Here is an 18,675-nt window from a genome sequence, read left to right on the forward strand (position 1 = left end):
ATTTATCCATTTTTATATTTTTGTTATAAACCCAAGAAACGTGTGCTTAATCCAAGGTCATAATGTTTTTTGCCCATGTTTTCTTCTAAGAGTTTTATAGTGTCAGTTTTTACACTTTAGGTCTTGATCCATTTTGACTTATTTTTTGTATGTGGTGTGAGGTAGAGGTCCATCTTCATTGTTTTGCATGTGAATATACAGTTGTTCCATCACCATTTGCTGAAAAGATTATTCTTTCTCCATTGAATTGTCCTGGAACCCTTGTTGAAATTCAAGTGACCATAATCATAAGAGTTTATTTCTGGATTCTCGGTTCTATTCCTGTGATCTATATGTCTATCCTTACATCAGCACCACACTGGTTTTATTCCTGTAGGTTTATAGTAAGTTCTGAAATTGGGAGCATGAGTTCTCTAATTTGTTCTTTTTCAAGATTGTTTTGGCTGTTCTAAATGCCCTATTCATTTTTCTGCATTCTTTTTTCTTTCTGGTCCTCTGATTGGATAATCTCAATTGACCTGTCTTCAAGTTTGTTGATTCATCTGCCTACTCCAATCTGCTACTGAGTCTTCCAATGTACATTTCATTTCAATTATTATACTTTTCAACTCCAGAATTTGTATTTGGTTCTTTTTTTTTTTTTTTTTTTTTCCTGTGGTACACGGGCATCTCACTGCTGTGGCCTCTCCCATTGCGGAGCACAGGCTCCAGATGCGCAGGCTCAGCGGCCGTGGCCCACGGGCCCAGCCGCTCTGCGGCATGTGGGATCCTCCCGGACCGGGGCATGAACCCGCGTCCCCTGCATCGGCAGGCGGACTCCCAACCACTGCGCCACCAGGGAAGCCCTATTTGGTTCTTTTTATGTAAAAAAATTAATAAAATTTTTAAATTAAAAAATTCTATTTTTTTATACTCTCTATTTGGGGAGAGATTGTTTTTAGACTTCTCCTTAGTCTTTAGATTTGTTGCCTTTAGTTTTTTGAACATAGTTAAACTAGCCATTTTAAAGTCTTTTAAACTGTCAGGTGAAATTAGGACAATTCTCTGAGAATTGTTGGGGGATGGGAGCTTCAAACCCATTTGGCTTCTTCCAGTGGCTGCTAGGCTGTTGGTTTTCTTTCACAGTGATGGGGAGTTGGTTTTCAAGGCCACTGTGGAATGAGGAGAAGGGGATGGGCATATGGCAAATTAAAAAGCTTGCTGTTTTTACCAAGACTCTGCTGTCTTTCTTGAATAAACAGATTGTTACCTGCCCTTGGTTAATTTCCAGAGTGCTAAAAAAGTTGATTTTTGACAATTTTTGCTAGTGTTTTTATTGCTTTTATGTAGGAATGGATTTGGGGGGATCCTTACTATACCATTCCTGCTAATGTCCTAATTCTTTATTTTTAAGGAAAAATATACATACATCGAAGGCCTCATTTTTTCTCTCCACATTCTGATATATCACCCAGTGCACCACGTTTAGGAGGCTCCCAGTGTAAAATAAAAATTTCAAAAACCTCAATTGAGGTGTATAGCATATGTGAACGCCACACCACATGGCATCATATGATTGAGGTGGCTCCTCCTGACTTTTCAGACCTTCCTGTGGCAGCTCCATCCTTCTGATGAGTTGGGTTGAAACTCTTAGGATTATCTGACCCTTCCCTTACTCTTCTGCTCCCACATCCCCTCAAATGCTCCTTCACAGTTTTATCCATACATAACCTTTCTATCCATTCCCAAGGCACCATTTTCTCTCGCCTGCCAGCAGTCAGTGAGCTTTGATATAAACACCACTTTGATGAGTTCAATCAGTGATCAGAGGCAACCAACACCATACCTTGTCTTTTTCTAGATAAAAATCTAGTCTTTTTAATGTGACCTACAAATTTTCACAATCTTAACCCAATATGAACTGGAGGTCAGACAAATTGGGTTCTTTCTCTTTTTTTTTTTTTTTAATTATTTATTTACTTTTGGCTGTGTTGGGTCTTCGTTTCTGTGCGAGGGCTTTCTCTAGTTGTGGCGAGCGGGGGCCACTCTTCATCGCGGTGCGCGGGCCTCTCACTATCACGGCCTCTCTTGTTGTGCAGCACAGGCTCCAGACGCACAAGCTCAGTGGTTGTAGCTCACGGGCCTAGTTGCTCTGCGGCATGTGGGATCTTCCCAGACCAGGGCTCGAACCCATGTCCCCTGCATTAGCAGGCAGATTCTCAACCACTGCGCCACCAGGGAAGCCCGGGTTCTTTCTTCAGCTTAGTTCTTGTGGAATTTTCTGTACCTACTGTTCAGGGTATAAAAGATGACTGAGTACCTACTATGTGCTAAACTTAGAGTCAGTTCACAGACATATAGGTAAGTAAACCCACAATTACAATGTACTGTAGCTAAGAACTATGTGGAAGGATCAATTAAGATATCTGAGAAAGTGCCTTTGAAAATGTGCAGAATTTCAGGAGTAACAGGTATTACTGTGGTTTTTTTTCTTATTTACTTACCTCCAGTATAATACCCTCGAAGATTTAGTCAAGTGGTATGGTGTTAAAATGGTTATATAATTAGTTTTCCTCCCTAAATATGACAGTGTGTGAGAACCCTGGGACTTCTGCATCTGTAGGAGGCCACATATATACATGCTGACTGTGTCCTCATCTTTAAAGCAGGGATGACACCTTCCTGCTTACTTCCCAGGACTGTGGTGAAGGATCACAGGAGAAGATACACGTGGGGTCATTTTGAAGTGCCTTACAAATCCCACTTCTTATCAAAACAATTATTATAAATAAATAAAAATAAATTATAAAAAATTGTAAACATACTCCCATTTTTATCACCTATGCAGCTCATGCTGTGATGTCTTCATTTGAACATCTGTTTGGACAATTTAATGAGAATAAGTAATTTATTTCTGTTAAGCATTTTGTGGGCTACCTTTTGTGAAGAGTCCTATAACCACACTGTGAAAACATTAATAATCACTGATATGTCACCAAAAACAACCATGGAGGAAAAGAAAAGCAGTTACTTACTCTCTGCTTTTAATTGTCCAAGGATGGAATTTTCTCCTCTGCACATGGTTCTGAACATATGTAAAGGAAAGAAATAATTATAGAGGTTTCAAAGGTTTCAATTGCAATATCTGTGGGGTAGAGTCCTAATCCAAGTAAAAATAGAGCAAGTGCTTTTATGAGAAGATGCTACATAGATTTTTTAAAAGCCAAAAAAAACATATGAATGTCACTTCTGTAATGTTATTGATGGGACAAGTTATTTTGAAGTGCGTAAATGGAAAAGTTATAAAATTGATCTTAGATTTCAGAAAGAGATGCTATTTTAAAAGACGGGTTATGAATGAGCTTCCCACTTAGAAAATGTGGCGACTGCAAAGGTAAACTTAGAATGCCACAATAGATAAGAATACTTACAGAATCATATTACTTTCAGAGGTGAAAAGGGCAAACCTAGCAGAGTAATTCTGAAATTAAGGAAACTATTATACCTGAGCTGTCTCTGTAAAGTCAGAAAACCCCTTAAAAGTGAAAAATATAGTCTCAAATAGCTGCCTCTACTAATGATTTTGCTTCTCAACACTCTGATAATAGTCGATGAATTATAAAGACCGACAAGACAAAAAATTCTATGTTCCATCTGCTTGCTCTGTGAAAGTAATTAAAAGTACAGTTATGCCTGGGAAATGCTGATATTATTAAAGATGATGCCAGAAAGTAGAGATGCTTTTGCATAATAAAAGGTTATAGTTTTGGTTGCTGAACAAAAGCGAAGCATGATATTTCATTCAGTTGGTTCAAACCCAAGAAAATACTTACAGAAAATAATTACAATCGACAATATTCCAAAAATAATGTTAGCATGGCAAATGAAGTGGATAAAATCCAATTAAACATTATGTCAGTGCCTTAAATATTTGAAAAGCTTTGTTTGCCATGTTATAAATCAGATAATATTAGAAATGGGCAAATCTTCAATCCAAATGTATAGACCAAAGCACAGTTAAAGTTTTCTCATACTGTAATGAGGCAAAATTACCCCAGATGAAACAAAATGCCTTACTTGAAACCCTGGCAGACAGAAAGATACAAGCTTAAAAAGTCAGAAAGAAGCAAGAGGATTAAAAAAAAAAAAAGATTTCCACCACAGTGGTGCACTCAAACTGTGCCTGGAGGACCTTAGATCTTGAGGAGGTGCCTCTCGGGAGGGGGACTCAAGTAAGAGGGCATCTAAGCCCCCAGCCCCAATTTGACCAAGACCCTGAACCCTTATCTGCTTTACACACTGGGGGTTTGGGCCAAGACTTCATTTGTCCCTCCCCCACAAAGGAATTTGATTAGAAAGGTGGGAAACTACAGGTGGTCCTGAAGAACAGGGGATATTAAAAGAAAATATCCAGGCGCTAGTCCTTGCTTTGACTTATTAAGTGTGATCCTGAGTAGGGCTCTTTTGTGCTTCAGGTCACAGAGCTTATAATTGGGAGCTGGATTCATGCCAGGCCTGTCCATTTACCTCTTCTCAGCTAAGCGACCCAAAAAGAACATCAGGGGGCCTTTCCATCACTTTCTACAGCACCTCTCTACACCCGCCCACCAGCTAGTACCTCTCAACCCCCCTCATAATCTTCCACTGGCCAAGTCTGAAGTCTCATGTGCCTTTTTGAGTGAATATGGAAACTCTGCTTTTTAGAATATTGAGAACAGGACTTACCACGTTCCCTAAAATTTTAACAAAGTGATGGTAGGGAAAAACAATTAAAATTCCAGGAGACAGGAAAGAACTTTCACGCTTCACTTACTGGCAGAGACTATTATTACCAACCTTGTTGAAGGATTGCTGCCTAGAAAAATCATAAACCAATATGTGCAAATCATACCATTTTAAGTATTTAATTTTTTTCTTTCATCTACTTACTGCAAAGAATATGGAAAGCTCAGTAACTATTTGGTGGCTTAAAGATAATTTAAAAATTATCTTTAAAAACTAATTATGTATAAAGGACTTCATATCTGTATCTATATAAAGTCCTTATCTCCATTTGTAATATATTAATATATATTAAAGAACAAAAATATTAGTCTTTTTTATATTCATATATACACCTCATAAATGGAGACATGCACTCTATATATGTGATAGGCAATGAGTATAAAAGAGACACTAATATTTTAGTTCTTTTATACGTGCCATGTGTCCTAGGCCTACCATTTATGATTTTAGGCTCTATTTGAATTTTATCAACTAGTAAACAGGCCAAGATTCAAAAGTAAAATAAAGCGAAGTGTCCATCTGTTCAATGCTCCACTGAATAGATGTGGAGAAACATTTCCATTGCTTTCGCCAGCTTACATGCATACTGATTGAAAGCTGTAAACAGAGGATTTTAGAACTTTGGTACCTGTAGTTGAAGTGCATTATTGCCTGTAGAGCATTTCCTCCACCGGTTGAAATGTCTCCTTCAAAACCTGGCAGAAGTGGTATCACAACATAAACCCGGAATCTCTGGCTTTCCCTGCAAAAGTCAGAGGGAAAGAGTTGTGCACACACACAGAAAAAGACACAGTAACAGTTAAAAATGACAGTCAAGCAGTTCATATGGTTTTGGAGATTGAGTGAATGGCTTCCTACAATACATTCTATCACGTTCCAGGCTTTGGCAGGGAAGGGGATGCTGTTGGATTAAGGCCAGAAACTTATCCCGGCTAACCATTCATAACAACCTGAAAAATAAGCTGAACTTGGCAGTAACGTGGGAATTGTACCCACTATCTCTCTATAGCACAATCCTTCCTAGGACAAAATTCACTGTAAAAAAGCCTTGCTTGCAGGGAGATCAGCTCGGTGCTTTGTGACCACCTAGAGGGGTGTGTAGGGAGGGTGGGAGGGAGACGCAAAAGGGAGGGGATATGGGAACATATGTATATGTATAACTGATTAAATTTGTAAAAAAAAAAAAAAAAAAAAAGCCTTGCTTGGATCCCATGGGAGGTGGAGGGGTTATAATAAAGTTTTGAAAAAGACGTTATCCTAACCGTTTCATGTATAACAAGTTATAGCCACAGTACCGAGCTCAGAGCCAGCAAATAGTAGGCATTCAGTTAGTAATTACTGAGTAAATGAGCTCCACAGCCTAAACCTCAGGGGCAAAAAAAGATATGGGACCCAGTATATTTTCCAATGCAGAAATCAGCATTGTTTAGAAACTCTGATTCATCTCTGAAAACTCTGCTTCAGATGCAAAATGTTAAGCTGGGCCTGTCAAGAATTTTGAATGACTGATGTTGAGTTTTAAATCTCCTGTAGACATAACACAGTATTTCTTGGTCTGCTGTCCCAACTGATTAACAACAGCTTTTGAAAGAAAAGAAACAGAAGCAGAAAGTGTGGCTCCTAACTTTGATCTGCATTCAGAAAGTCAGAAATTTGGAGAATTATGTTCAAATAGGTATCGCCTCTTTGGAGGCTAGACTGTTAATATCCTTATCTCTAGAAAACACACAGGAAGAAGAGAAAGTCTGGAGATGACTGTGGTATCCCTTATGGTCAGAATCTGGCCAGTTTATGTGAGAAGTCTGCATTCACAAGAAGATGCTGCTACAGGTTAATTTTCAAATCGGAACCTAGTTAAACTTTTCATAATAATTTCTAAGGTGCATTGTCTTCTAAACAGCTACATTTTTCTTTCAGGTGAATATTAGTACTACTCTCAGAGGGGTCACATTTCATTACTGAGGTCTCTGATGCCAACATACTGTACATATCAGGGCACAGGGAAAGTGCAGTTTGAGACAGAAGCCACGGCCAACAGAACGGAGTCTGGAGGCCTATGAGCTTTAACCGCAGTGCTGAGAAATGAGGAATCTGAACCAGGGTGTTGTAATGGCATGGATTAATCGCTAGATGGCAAACACAGTTTGAGTTGGAAAAAACCCATTTAAAAAATATATATAAACGGTTAAAGTTCTCTGGCAAATAAGGGTACGAAGCTCACATTCCTAGATAGTAAACAGGATAGTGGGAAGAACAGAAAGAATACCTAAGTTATTTCCTCACAGCCGGTATTTAAAAGTCCAAACGAATTTTACAGTTGAAAATTGACACCATCTGGCTTCAACTGCCTTTACAGAATCACCTTCGGTCTGGTCCTCCCAGGCCCACACTCCAGTGACTGGACACCACTGCCCTGCGCTCAGAGGTGCACCCCTGGTAAGGCAGGTTAGTCAACCTAACTCATCTGCCCCCTGAGCCTGGAGGCCCTTCCCTGCCTCGCAGAGAGGAGCTGATAACCGGCTCCTTCCATCAAGCCATCCCGGATGTGCCAATGAAAATTGGTTTGCTCCTGCCTCCGCACTCCAGCTACACATGGTTGGGATGCCTACTCAGCATCTTTTTTGCTTTACGCAACAGTGACAGGTACCTCTGCTAGGCTAGGCTATGTGATAAGCCCTTTTGAAACACAGGACGTGTGTCCACATATCTTTCTGTTTTGGGCAGTGCCCAACAGAGGACCTCTGCACTCAGTATGCACTTGGTACTATTTGCTTTGGGAGGATGGGGTCAGGTTGGAAGAATGTTTGTTTCTGGGAAGCCTCTGGTATAGACAAGAGGTTAAACAGGATGTTTTTCTTTAAATTAGATGACATCTTATTTGAATTTTTTTTTATTGTGGTAAAATATATGAAACATAAAATTTACCATTTTCACCATTTTAAGTGTACTGTTCAGTGTTAACAATTACCTTCACAAGTTGTAAACCATCATGATCTCTATTTCCAAAACTTTTTCATGAGCCCAAACAGAGACTGTGATAATTAAGGAGTAACTCCCCATTTCCCCTCCCTGCAACCTCTGGTAACCTCTATTCTACTTTCTGTCTCTAGGAATTTGCCTGGTCTAGATATTTCAGCTAAGTGGAATCAAACAATATTTGTCCTTTTGTGGCTGACTTATTTCACTTAACATAATATCCTTAAGATTCATCCATGGTGTAGGATGGGTCAGAATTTCCTTCCTTCTTATGGCTGAATAATATTCTGTTATATATATAGACCACATTTGGTTTATCCAGTCATCTGTTGGTGGAGACTTGCAATGTTTCCACTTTTAGCTATTGTGAATAATGCTGCAGTGGGCACAGGCATATAGTATCTGAGTCCCTGTTTTCAGTTATTTTGGGTATATACCCAGGAATGGTGTTGCTGGGTCATACAGTTATTCTATGTTTAGCTTTTTGAGGAATCACCAAAAAAAATTACATTTTCGAATGGATAATATATGTTCTCAGTGCAAACCTTCAGAGGTGGAAGATTATATGATGAAAAAACTTCCTTTTCACTCCTTTGTCCCCAGCCTTTGTTTCCCCTCCCTAAGGGCAATTTCTATTACCTTTCATGTTCTTTCAGAAATAGTCTATGAATTTATAAGCATATATATGTATTCTCTCCTTCTATACAAATGTTAGAATACTGTAAACACTTTTCTGAACGTTATTTTTGTTTGTTTGTTTGTAATTTATCAGTGTATCCTGGAAATTCTTTAATAACTGTACTTAGAGAGATGCCCATTTTTTAATTAACAGTGACAGTATTCCAAATCCATGCCATAATATTTTAACCAGTTCTCTATTGCTGGGCATTCAACTGTTTCTAATTTTTTGCTACCCCAAAATGCCTATTTTGCTATGTGTGCCAACCCACATAAGTCATCTCTCACATTTATTAGAAGCAGTATTGCTGGTCTTGAACACCAAGTGTTTGTAATTCTGTTTGGAAAAGATGGTTTCCTTTTGCCCATGTGTTTTATAAAAGCAAAAATGACTTCAAAATGTAGACACTGGGAAATGTTCTATAAAAATCTTGTATCTTTAGATAAAGCATATTTGCAAATTTAGTTTGTAGAAATCAGAATATTCACATTTTCTTGTTCTTGGTTAGCTCTATATCAAAATCCTTGCTTATTTATTTATTTATTTTAAATGTTTAATTTTTTTATTTTTTGTGGTACGCGGGCCTCTCACTGTTGTGGCCTCTCCCGTTGTGGAGCACAGGCTCCAGGCGCACAGGCTCAGTGGCCATGGCTCACGGGCCTAGCCGCTCCGCGGCTTGTGGGATCTTCCCGGACCGGGGCACGAACCCGTGTCCCCTGCATCGGCAGGCGGTCTCCCAACCACTGCGCCACCAGGGAAGCCCTGTTTTTATTTTTTTTTTAACACAATGCAGTTCTTGAATTTCCTAAATGATGAAATTTTTAAACTGTGTTCAGCAAATTAGCATAAATGACTTAGATTTTCACTGCTATAGAAAAAAAAGGGCTCTGGAATTTCAAACCATAAAGTTGTAGCTAAGTGTAAACCAATGAAGAGAAAATTCTATGTGCTAACCTGTCCAGTCTCCTTCCTTGATCCGGTCCCCAGAAAATAACAGTTCTTGGCCACCGAGGATTCTAACCTCTTCCGAAACACTGCATCCTCACAATGCTGGGGTGGTGCAAATGATAGCAATCAGCATAGGGCAAGAACCTGAGCCCCTAATGTGCAGAATTATTTATGATCTTAAAAGCAAGAGAAGAGCTAGTGGGCACCAGGCCATCATGCAGGCAACTGCTCCATCCACTTTAGTTCAGAACAATTTTATAAAATTGCATGCTCAGGCTTTTTGTTAAAATAAGTTTTTCTTTCAAAACCCGCTAACTCTTACAGCAGTGTTATGTATAATAGATAAAAATTGGAAATGTCCAATAATGGGGGATGATTAACTAAATTACATTATAGTCACTCAATGGATGTAACTTCTCACAGCCACTAAAATGACCACTATGATGACTTACTAGCAAAGTACTTCTGGTAGTGTGTTAAAGTGGCCCTAATGCAAAGTTACAATTACAAGGCAATTATAGATGTGGCAGGCTGATACTATGAAATATTAAATAATTTTTCCCCTTAAATGTGTTAACTTCCCCCTCTCTGTGACTGGAGATATGAAGCAGGCATTGCTCCTAGGATGGCGCTCTCACCGAGGCACCAGGGCACAAAGATGTCAGCTTCTTAGATTTGGGGAACTGGGGAGAGATCCTTTGAGCTGAGATGGGAGTATAAAGAAATAAGAGGAACTTCCCTGGTGGTCCGGTGGTTAAGAATCCGCGCTTCCACTACAGGGGGCGCGGGTTCGATCCCTGGTCAGGGAACTAAGATCCCACAGGCTGTGCAGTGTGCCCCCAAAAATAAATTAAAACAAAAGAAGAAGAAGAAGAAATAAAGAGTCAGACTCAGTGCAGGGACCCTCTACTGGCAGCAGTAGAGGAGAAGGGACAGAAAGGCAGGTTTTAAAGGAGAAGGCTGAGGACCCCAGGTTACAGTAAGCAGATGCCAGAACAGGCTTGACAGATCGATACTGAGTGCAAGAAGCCCCTTCCCAAAGATCCAGGGCCCCTAAGCGTCTATACCAAGGATGGGGGAGGGGAGGAAAGACCAGGGAGCACCCTGACGGACTGAATATGGAGCAGAAATGAGAAACCACTGAATTTGGCCACATTTACCAGGAAGTGACTAAACTAAATTTCCTTCTATTGTGTGGAAAAGGGACTTGAGACAGAAATCCAAGTGAGTTACAGGAAAAGGAAATAAATTACAACTCAGAAAATATGTCTGTATATTAATATGGACCAAAAAGAAAATAGGAAAACAAAAAGTAAATTGTTTAGGTGATGAGAATGTGGGATCTTTGGTATTTTCAATTTTTGTGATTTGCTGAAATGCTGCTTGTCCCTTTAAAAACAAGTCCTAGGGGCTTCTCTGGTGGCGCAGTGGTTGAGAGTCCGCCTGCCGATGCAGGGGACGCGGGTTCGTGCCCCGGTCCGGGAAGATCCCACATGCCGTGGAGCGGCTGGGCCCGTGAGCCATGGCCACTGAGCCTGCGTGTCCGGAGCCTGTGCTCCGCAACGGGAGAGGCCACAGCAGTGAGAGGCCCGCGTACCGCAAAAAAAAAAACCAAAACAAAAAAACAAAAAAAAACAAGTCCTTGGGGAGGGGGAAGGGTAAGCTGTGACAAAGTGAGAGAGTGGTATGGACACATATACACTACCAAACGTAAAATAGATAGCTAGTGGGAAGCAGCGGCATAGCACAGGGAGAGCAGCGCGGTGTTTTGTGACCACCTAGAGGGGTGGGATAGGGAGGGTGGGAGGGAGGGAGACGCAAGAGGGAAGAGGTATGGGAACATATGTATAACTCTTTCACTTTGTTATAAAGCAGAAACTAACACCATTGTAAAGCAATTATACTCCAATAAAGATGTTAAAAAAAAAAAAAAAAACAAGTCCTAGTTCACCAACGTAAATGGGTCTTAGCACTGGTTTTCCTCTAGCTTCCCACCTTGTTCTCTCCAGAAGAACCCCTCCTCCTTCACCTCCTCCTTCCCCAGCATGGTGGGTAGTCAGGGGTCTTCTGCTCAGAGTGGGGTCTCAGGATCTATAATAAGGCCCCAAAGGAGCTCATTGTATTTCTCCAGTGACAAGATGCTTTATATTTTGAGAATTTGAGATTTATAGATCATGTTTCATTGCCATAAACTTCAGGAGCTGGTATAAATCTTCTCGTTGTAGATTTTGCAGCAGTGAATGCTGCCAGAAGTAAGAAGAATTGTGGTTGGGGATTAGTGGTTGGTTTGTTTGTTTGTTTTTTGTGGAGATAATTTTATTCTATAGTGGTATCAGTTATGGGAGAAGTGGATCTGTAGCTTCTCAGTGGTTTGGGACATAGCCCATTTTATTTTGTGTTTGGCAAATCTTTTTAAATGCAGTAAACCTTTCTGGGCTTCAGTTTTCTCATCTGTAAATGAAGGAGTTGGTGAAAATCATTGTTAGTCCACTAGAAATGCTGGTTCTATTTAGCACTGACTTTGCATATCATATGTGAGATTTTTATAGATTATGACATTACATATTTTGTGTGCACACAAAAACACACACACATAATTTTTTTCGTTGGTTATCTTTTGAAAACGGCAAGCTTTTAAATGTAAGAATGTTCAGGGTTAGCCCAGCATGTGTGACTTAGACTTCACTCTGTACTTGATAACCTCTGGCAGGCATGTCCCTCAGTGTCCCTTAAATAAGATTCTACAAAACCTCGTATAAAACTGTTCCCACAATGGCCCAGCTGTTTTCATTCTCATTTTTAAAAAAGAGTCTCTCCCTTCCTTCATCTCTCTGCCAGGGCACATGCTCAGACTCAAAATGATTTCTGGCCTCCAACCAGTACTAATCTTTACTCTCTCTATCTGCTGAGATTATCATTTAAGTAATTTTTGGAATCAAATAAAAGCAATTAAATGATCTAAATCAAAAGTTCTCCTGCCATGATCTGTCATCTCTGCCCTAATGTAACCTCTTCTCCATGAATTTCATAGAGCTTGGAGATTATCCCACAAGATAAAAAATGTGAAACCAGCCATTGGCATACTTAATTTTCTTATTTTTCTTCTTCTATTATAACTGCAGCTTAAATTTCGTTAAGACAGTGATTCTGAAATATACCCAACATGTCCTTTCAACTTAGTACACAAAGCATAGGATGTGGTAATTATAGGAGGTAGATTTTTCTTTAAACCTAAGAAATTTTTATCTATCAAGCAATTACTTTAAAAAAAGAAAATGTTCATCTGATTTTTAAAAATTTTTAAATAAAGTACCTCTTCTAGATTTCTTGCAGGCTTAACATTAGAACATTTCTACTTCCCTTGAAATGAGGGAAGCTTTGTAGCTGAGCTACAAAGGTAGCACAAGGTAAAGAGCACAAGTTTAAGTTCTAAAGATGTGGTCTGAGTCCCAGTTCCACTCATCAATAGCTGCATGATGTGGGCAAGTTACCATAATCGCACTTGGCCTCAGCTGCCTCATCTGTAGAATGGAAATCATTGTGCATCCACTTCATAAGGCTGATGTGAGAATTAAATGAAGGAATGCATAAAAAGCACCTTGGATGTGGAATGACTAAAAAACGATTTGATAACATTATTAATCAATTAACAACCAGTGATTTCAATTGGAAAGCTTCAAAGAATCATCAACAGTGCCTAAAATTAAAACAAAGCTAAGCAAAACTGAACACACATTATGTTTCAGAATACATTTTATTTTATATTTTGGGGGAAGGTGTAATCCAATCAATAATGGGGAATCCAGGGCCTCCCTGGTGGCGCAGTGGTTAAGAGTTCGCCTGCCGATGCAGGGGATACGGGTTCGTGTCCCGGTCTGGGAGGATCCCATATGCCGCGGAGCGGCTGGGCCCGTGAGCCATGGCTGCTGGGCCTGCGCATCCGGAGCCTGTGCTCCGCAACGGGAGAGGCCACAACAGTGAGAGGCCCGCATACCGCAAAAAGAAAAAAAAAAAAAAAATAATAATAATGGGGAATCCAAAAATTGATTCCCATGAGGAGTCAGCTATAGCTTTCTGGCAGGACATCTCTAGACAGTGTTTTAACCATGTGCCTCTACTTTTCACAGGATGAAGAAGTGCCAGTGACAGGGAACCAAAGCAAATTGTCCTTATCCAGCAATAGTCACCTAATAATTTAAAATGAGGCACATTAAACACCTCTTTAATTAAAACATTTGTTTCTAACATAAATATTAATTTCTAAATAGTTGATTTGATATTGTGGTTCTTTGTCCCTGCTAGAATTTACCATGAGCTAGCATATTTCCAGATGATGAATTTCCTGGAAATAACATAATTTCTTACATGAACTGGTGCTTTACAGGTTTCAAATTGCTTTCACATCTATTCATATGAGATAGGTAGGGCAGATATTATTATTCTTTTTGTTGGTGAAAAAACAGAGTGCCAGAAAGGCAAAAATGATAGATTCAAAAGGTCACATACCTGTAGACACAGAGTTGGGAAGAACTCAGATCTCCAGACATCTGGTTCCCAGTTAATTTCAGATTCCCCAGAGGAGGTCCCTCATACCATCACTCATGCGCAAACTGCAAGCACTATCTGGCACTGTTCTACAGTTATAGGGAGCATGAAGAGCTTGAGTGATTTTCAAAATTGTGTATTTTCCAAGGCAGTTTGTGTATTTTCCAGTGCAGTTTAATATTAAAATACAGAAGCATTAAATCAACTGCCTAATTTCATTGCATGTGTCAAACTTGTGGTGATAACAGTGCAAAATGCACTCTCTCCCTCCAAACTTTTTAGCAGGGCAGTAAAATTATGCATGTCAAGTTTCCATAAGCAAAAATGGTTTCATCCTCAGAGACCATACATTCATGGCACACAGTGTTTTAAAATCTTTTCTACTTGGACCATCTGGTTACACTCTACGTTTTTGCTTATTCAAACATGGTATAAGCCAGTCAATTCTAGACTGTGGATTATGATTTCTTCTCCCTGATCTCTAGTTCTATTTGAGTTGTCAAAGACAGGCTTCCAGTGGGTTGGGAGCTGGTCTCAACTCGAAGACAGTTTTACTTTTTTAGAGCAGACCTTTTGTTTTCTGCAGAGATTCCCACAGTTATTTTTAGTTCAGCTTGGGGTGAACAGTATTCTGAGGCTCTAGGTCATGAATCAGATCATGGAGGCTTGGCCTGTTTCTGTAAAGAATTATGGATGCTGGAGAGGGTGTGGAGAAAAGGGAAGTCTCCTACACTGCTGGTGAGAATGTAAATTGGTGCAGCCACTATGGAGAACAGTATGGAGGTTCCTTAAAAAACTAAAAATAGGGGCTTCCCTGGTGGCGCAGTGGTTGAGAATCTGCCTGCCGATGCAGGGGACTCGGGTTCGTGCCCCGGTCCGGGAAGGTCCCACATGCCGCGGAGAGGCTGGGCCCGTGAGCCATGGCCACTGAGCCTGCGCATCCGGAGCCTGTACTCCGCAATGGGAGAGGCCACAACAGTGAGAGGCCCATGTACCGCAAAAAAAAAAAAAAAAAAAAAAAAAAAAGTAAAAATAGAACTACCATATGACCCAGCAATCCCACTCCTGGGCATATACCCTGAGAAAACCATAATTCAAAAAGATACATGTACCCCAATGTTCACTGCAGCACTATTTACAATAGCCAGGAAGCAACCTAAATGTCCATTGATGGAAGAATGGATAAAGAAGATGTGGTACATATATACAATGGAATATTACTCAGCCATAAAAAAGAATGAAATAATGCCATTTGCAGCGACATGGATGGACCTAGAGATTGTCATACTGAGTAAAGTAAGTCAAAGACGATATCTTATGATATCGCTTATATGTGGAATCTGAAAAAATGGTACAAAAGAACCTATTTACAAAATAGAAATAGAGTCACAGATGCAGGAAACAAATTTATGATTACCAAGGGGCAAAGTGGGGGAAAGATAAAGTGGGAAACTGGGATTGACATATACACACTACTGTATACAAAATAGATAACTAATAAGTACCTACTGTATAGCACAGGGAACTCTACTCAGTACTCTGTAATGAGCTATATGGGAACAGAATCTAAAAAAGAGTGGATATATGTATATGTATAACTGACTTACTTTGCTGTACAGCAGGAACTAACACAACATTGTAAATCAATTATACTCCAATAAAAATTAATTTAAAAAAATTACAGCTGCTGAGAAAGAATGAGGAGAAAGTGAGGGAAGCAGAGAACTCACTTTAGGGAACTGGTGTGGGACCAGATTCCAGCACTGGCAGAAAAGTAAAGGCTCAGCCCAGTTGAGAGAAGTTGGCAATTTAAAGACGCCAATCTCTCTAGGGTGGGAGGGTCCTGGAAGAGAGTCTGTGTTCCTTGGTCAGGTTGGCCGAATGCTGACTGTCATTTCCCTCCATCTGCTTTGTGCTCTATTCTATTCTTTTTCCAACAACCAAAGTTATACTTGTTGCTAGGCACGTGAAGTTCTGAGTTTCAGAAGAGTAGAGAGCAGAAGAGTGAAAGGAAGAGAGAGGGGTAAGCTTGAGGATGGCACACGACGGCCCTCAGTGAGAAGAAGGGGAGCCACTGTAGGCAGCTTTCTAATTCTACCTTTATCTTTTTTCCTAAGAATACAAGCTCACAGATTTGAAATTATTCAATGAAAATATATTTTACAGTTTGGAATTAACACAGGAGATAAACGATAATGTGGACATACAGAGAAGGGGGAAAATGTAAAATAGGTTTCCAGGATATGTGTGTGTATCCACTAAGTTTGAAGGTGTGATATACATACCGCTTTAAAATGTGACTGTCAAAGCAAGTGAGATTATTGAGAGATCAGAGCTAAATGACACACAGTTAATTTGAAATTTGACGAACTCATTTCCCAGTTTCTACAAAGTGAGCTTGAAATTGCCACCCTTTAAGGTGCTCTGTGAACTTCTAAGCATGAGATAAAATCTGCAACAGATGCTACCTTACCATGCTCTCTTACTGTGGATCCCAGGGTCACTGGGAAATGTTCAATCAGAAAATATCTTAACATTCCTTCCAGCCTTAAAGTGCTATGATTTTAGAAGTCTAGATATTAAAAGACAAATTAATATGTTAAAGAAAAATATTCTTTCAGGCTCCTGAACGCTTAAAAACATATCTCACAGATACTTATTAAACCATGTACTAATAAGTGAATAACTGGGATGAGTGAAGTTAAGATTCATCCTACTCTCCTAATTAGCTGTCAAAGTTCCAAAATTCATGATTCACTGCTCAGCCCAATGAGCTCATTGGTCAATTTAATGTATTTTTGTGACATTTCAATTTCATGAAAAAATTATTTTTCTTTTTTGTCAAATGTGCTTTATAAAGGGGACACTCCTGCATCAATAAAATGGAAGAGTTGTCAGAAATATAATGCAATTTTGTAAATGAGACATAAATTGACCCAGAAAATTGGGAGACTGGAGACTGGCAAGGATGCAAGGAATCTGTGTGTACATATGTGTTTAACTGAAAACAAGACTGTTTTTAAGTCATCTCAGAAACAGTCCTTGGTGACTTTCTTAATAAAAGCATATGAGAAGGCAAAGAATAAAGGTCACTTGTAAAAACACAGCCCATCATTCATATTTATGGCCATATACACTGTTCTAGATGAGTACTATATAATCCTGGCTGTGCCTGTGGAATATTATAAAACACAGGTACTTGGGCCCTCCTCCAGAAAATTCTGATCCAGCAAGCCTGGAGTTGAGTCCAGCCCTCTGTGTTTTTGTAAAGTGGTGATTTTGATGCATGGGAAGGGGTGAGAAGCACTGTATGCCCCACAGAATGGGTGAGTATTGTGCCTTGCTGCCCAAAGGCCCTCACTGTGGGATCAAGACAGCCATTCCCCCAGCTGCTGAGAGAGCTGGCCGCTGGCTACTCACTCACAGTGAAGCCTTTCTCCAGGAACTGCCCTCCAGAGGCCAAAGGTGCCTGTCTCACCCAAGGCCATGCCCATTTCCTGAAGACAGCCTACATTCAAAGACCAGTCAATGGGAGGAGGAGATTATAAAGGCCCAACCTACTTGCTTCAATTTGGGGCAACCCCAAAGTGGTCTCTAATCCTAACTGTCAATGCATTGGAGTTACATGGTGTGGGAGGCATTGGGTCTGAAGTCCAAAGACTTGGCTTCAAAGCTGTTTTTGCCTTTTGCTGTTAGTGGCCCAGACAAGTCACACCAACTCTTTCATCTCAGTTTAACTTTAAAAATGGGGACAAAAAAAAAAAAAAGATGCATATTGTAATCCCCAGACCAACCACTAAAAAATGCAGAGGTATCTAGCTTAAATGCTAATAAAGGAATTAAGCAGAAAAAAAAAAATGTACAGCAACAACAATAATAATAACAACAAAACTATATGATCTACTTTCAAGAGTAGTTGTGAAAATTCAGTAAGAGTCTGTAGATATAAACTGTGAATCATATAAAATGCTGGTAGTTGTTGTTATAAAATGTTCTTAGTCTAAAAATCCCCACATATTTTGTGAAAAAAAGATATTAAAGTACCACAGGACACTGGAAGTCAAAAAATGTTTTAAGCCCCAAATGCATATGTACTTAACATTCTCCACTGCATATGTTCAATGAATTAAGATAATAAAATGTAATGATTTTGTTTGTTTGTTTATTTTGCTGTTTTTACACAGAGCTAAAATCAGCCATAAAAAGAAATAGTCCCAGGTGTCAAGAAAATTCAGTAGGGAAAGAATAGACTTTTCAACAAATGGTGCTGGAACAACTGCATATCCACACGCAAAAGAATGAAGTTGGTCCTCTACCTCACATCATATACAAAAAGTAACTCAAAATGAATCAAGACCTAAATGTAAGAGCTAAAACTATAACATTCTTAGAAGAGAACAGGCATAAATCTTCATGATTTTGGATTAGGCAGTGGTTTCTCAGCTATGAAACCAAAGCACAGCAATAAAGGGAAAAAAAAAGATAAATGGAATTTTATCAGAATTTAAAACTTCTGTGTTTCAAAGGACACTACCAAGAAAGTAAAAAAGAAAACAGACTGAATGGGAGCAAATATTTGCAAATTATAAATCTGATATAAGACTTGTATCCAGAACTCTTACAACTCAGTAATAAAAAGACAACCTAATTAAACAATGGATAATGATAATACATGAATGGCCAATAAACAAAAAAATACTCAACATTATTAGTCATTAGGGAAATTCAAATCAAAACCACATGAGATACCATTTCACACCTAC

The 18,675-nt window shown here is 39.4% G+C and overlaps 1 protein-coding gene across 3 annotated transcripts in view; it reads right to left on the minus strand.

Annotated features, from left to right (window-relative positions):
* Positions 1-18,675, minus strand: part of PLD1 (phospholipase D1) — a 201,175-nt gene that overhangs the window by 27,792 nt on the left and 154,708 nt on the right. For all 3 annotated transcript variants that reach the window (XM_060099136.1, XM_060099134.1, XM_060099135.1), the window contains 2 exons: positions 5,393-5,506; positions 3,015-3,064 (listed from right to left, as the gene is read on the minus strand). In XM_060099136.1, coding sequence (XP_059955119.1) covers positions 3,015-3,064; positions 5,393-5,506 — 164 coding nt within the window. The remainder of the gene's footprint in view (positions 1-3,014; positions 3,065-5,392; positions 5,507-18,675) is intronic.

The sequence above is a fragment of the Mesoplodon densirostris genome, chromosome 5 (genome assembly GCF_025265405.1).
Source record: "Mesoplodon densirostris isolate mMesDen1 chromosome 5, mMesDen1 primary haplotype, whole genome shotgun sequence".
Taxonomy (NCBI): Eukaryota; Metazoa; Chordata; class Mammalia; order Artiodactyla; family Ziphiidae; genus Mesoplodon; species Mesoplodon densirostris.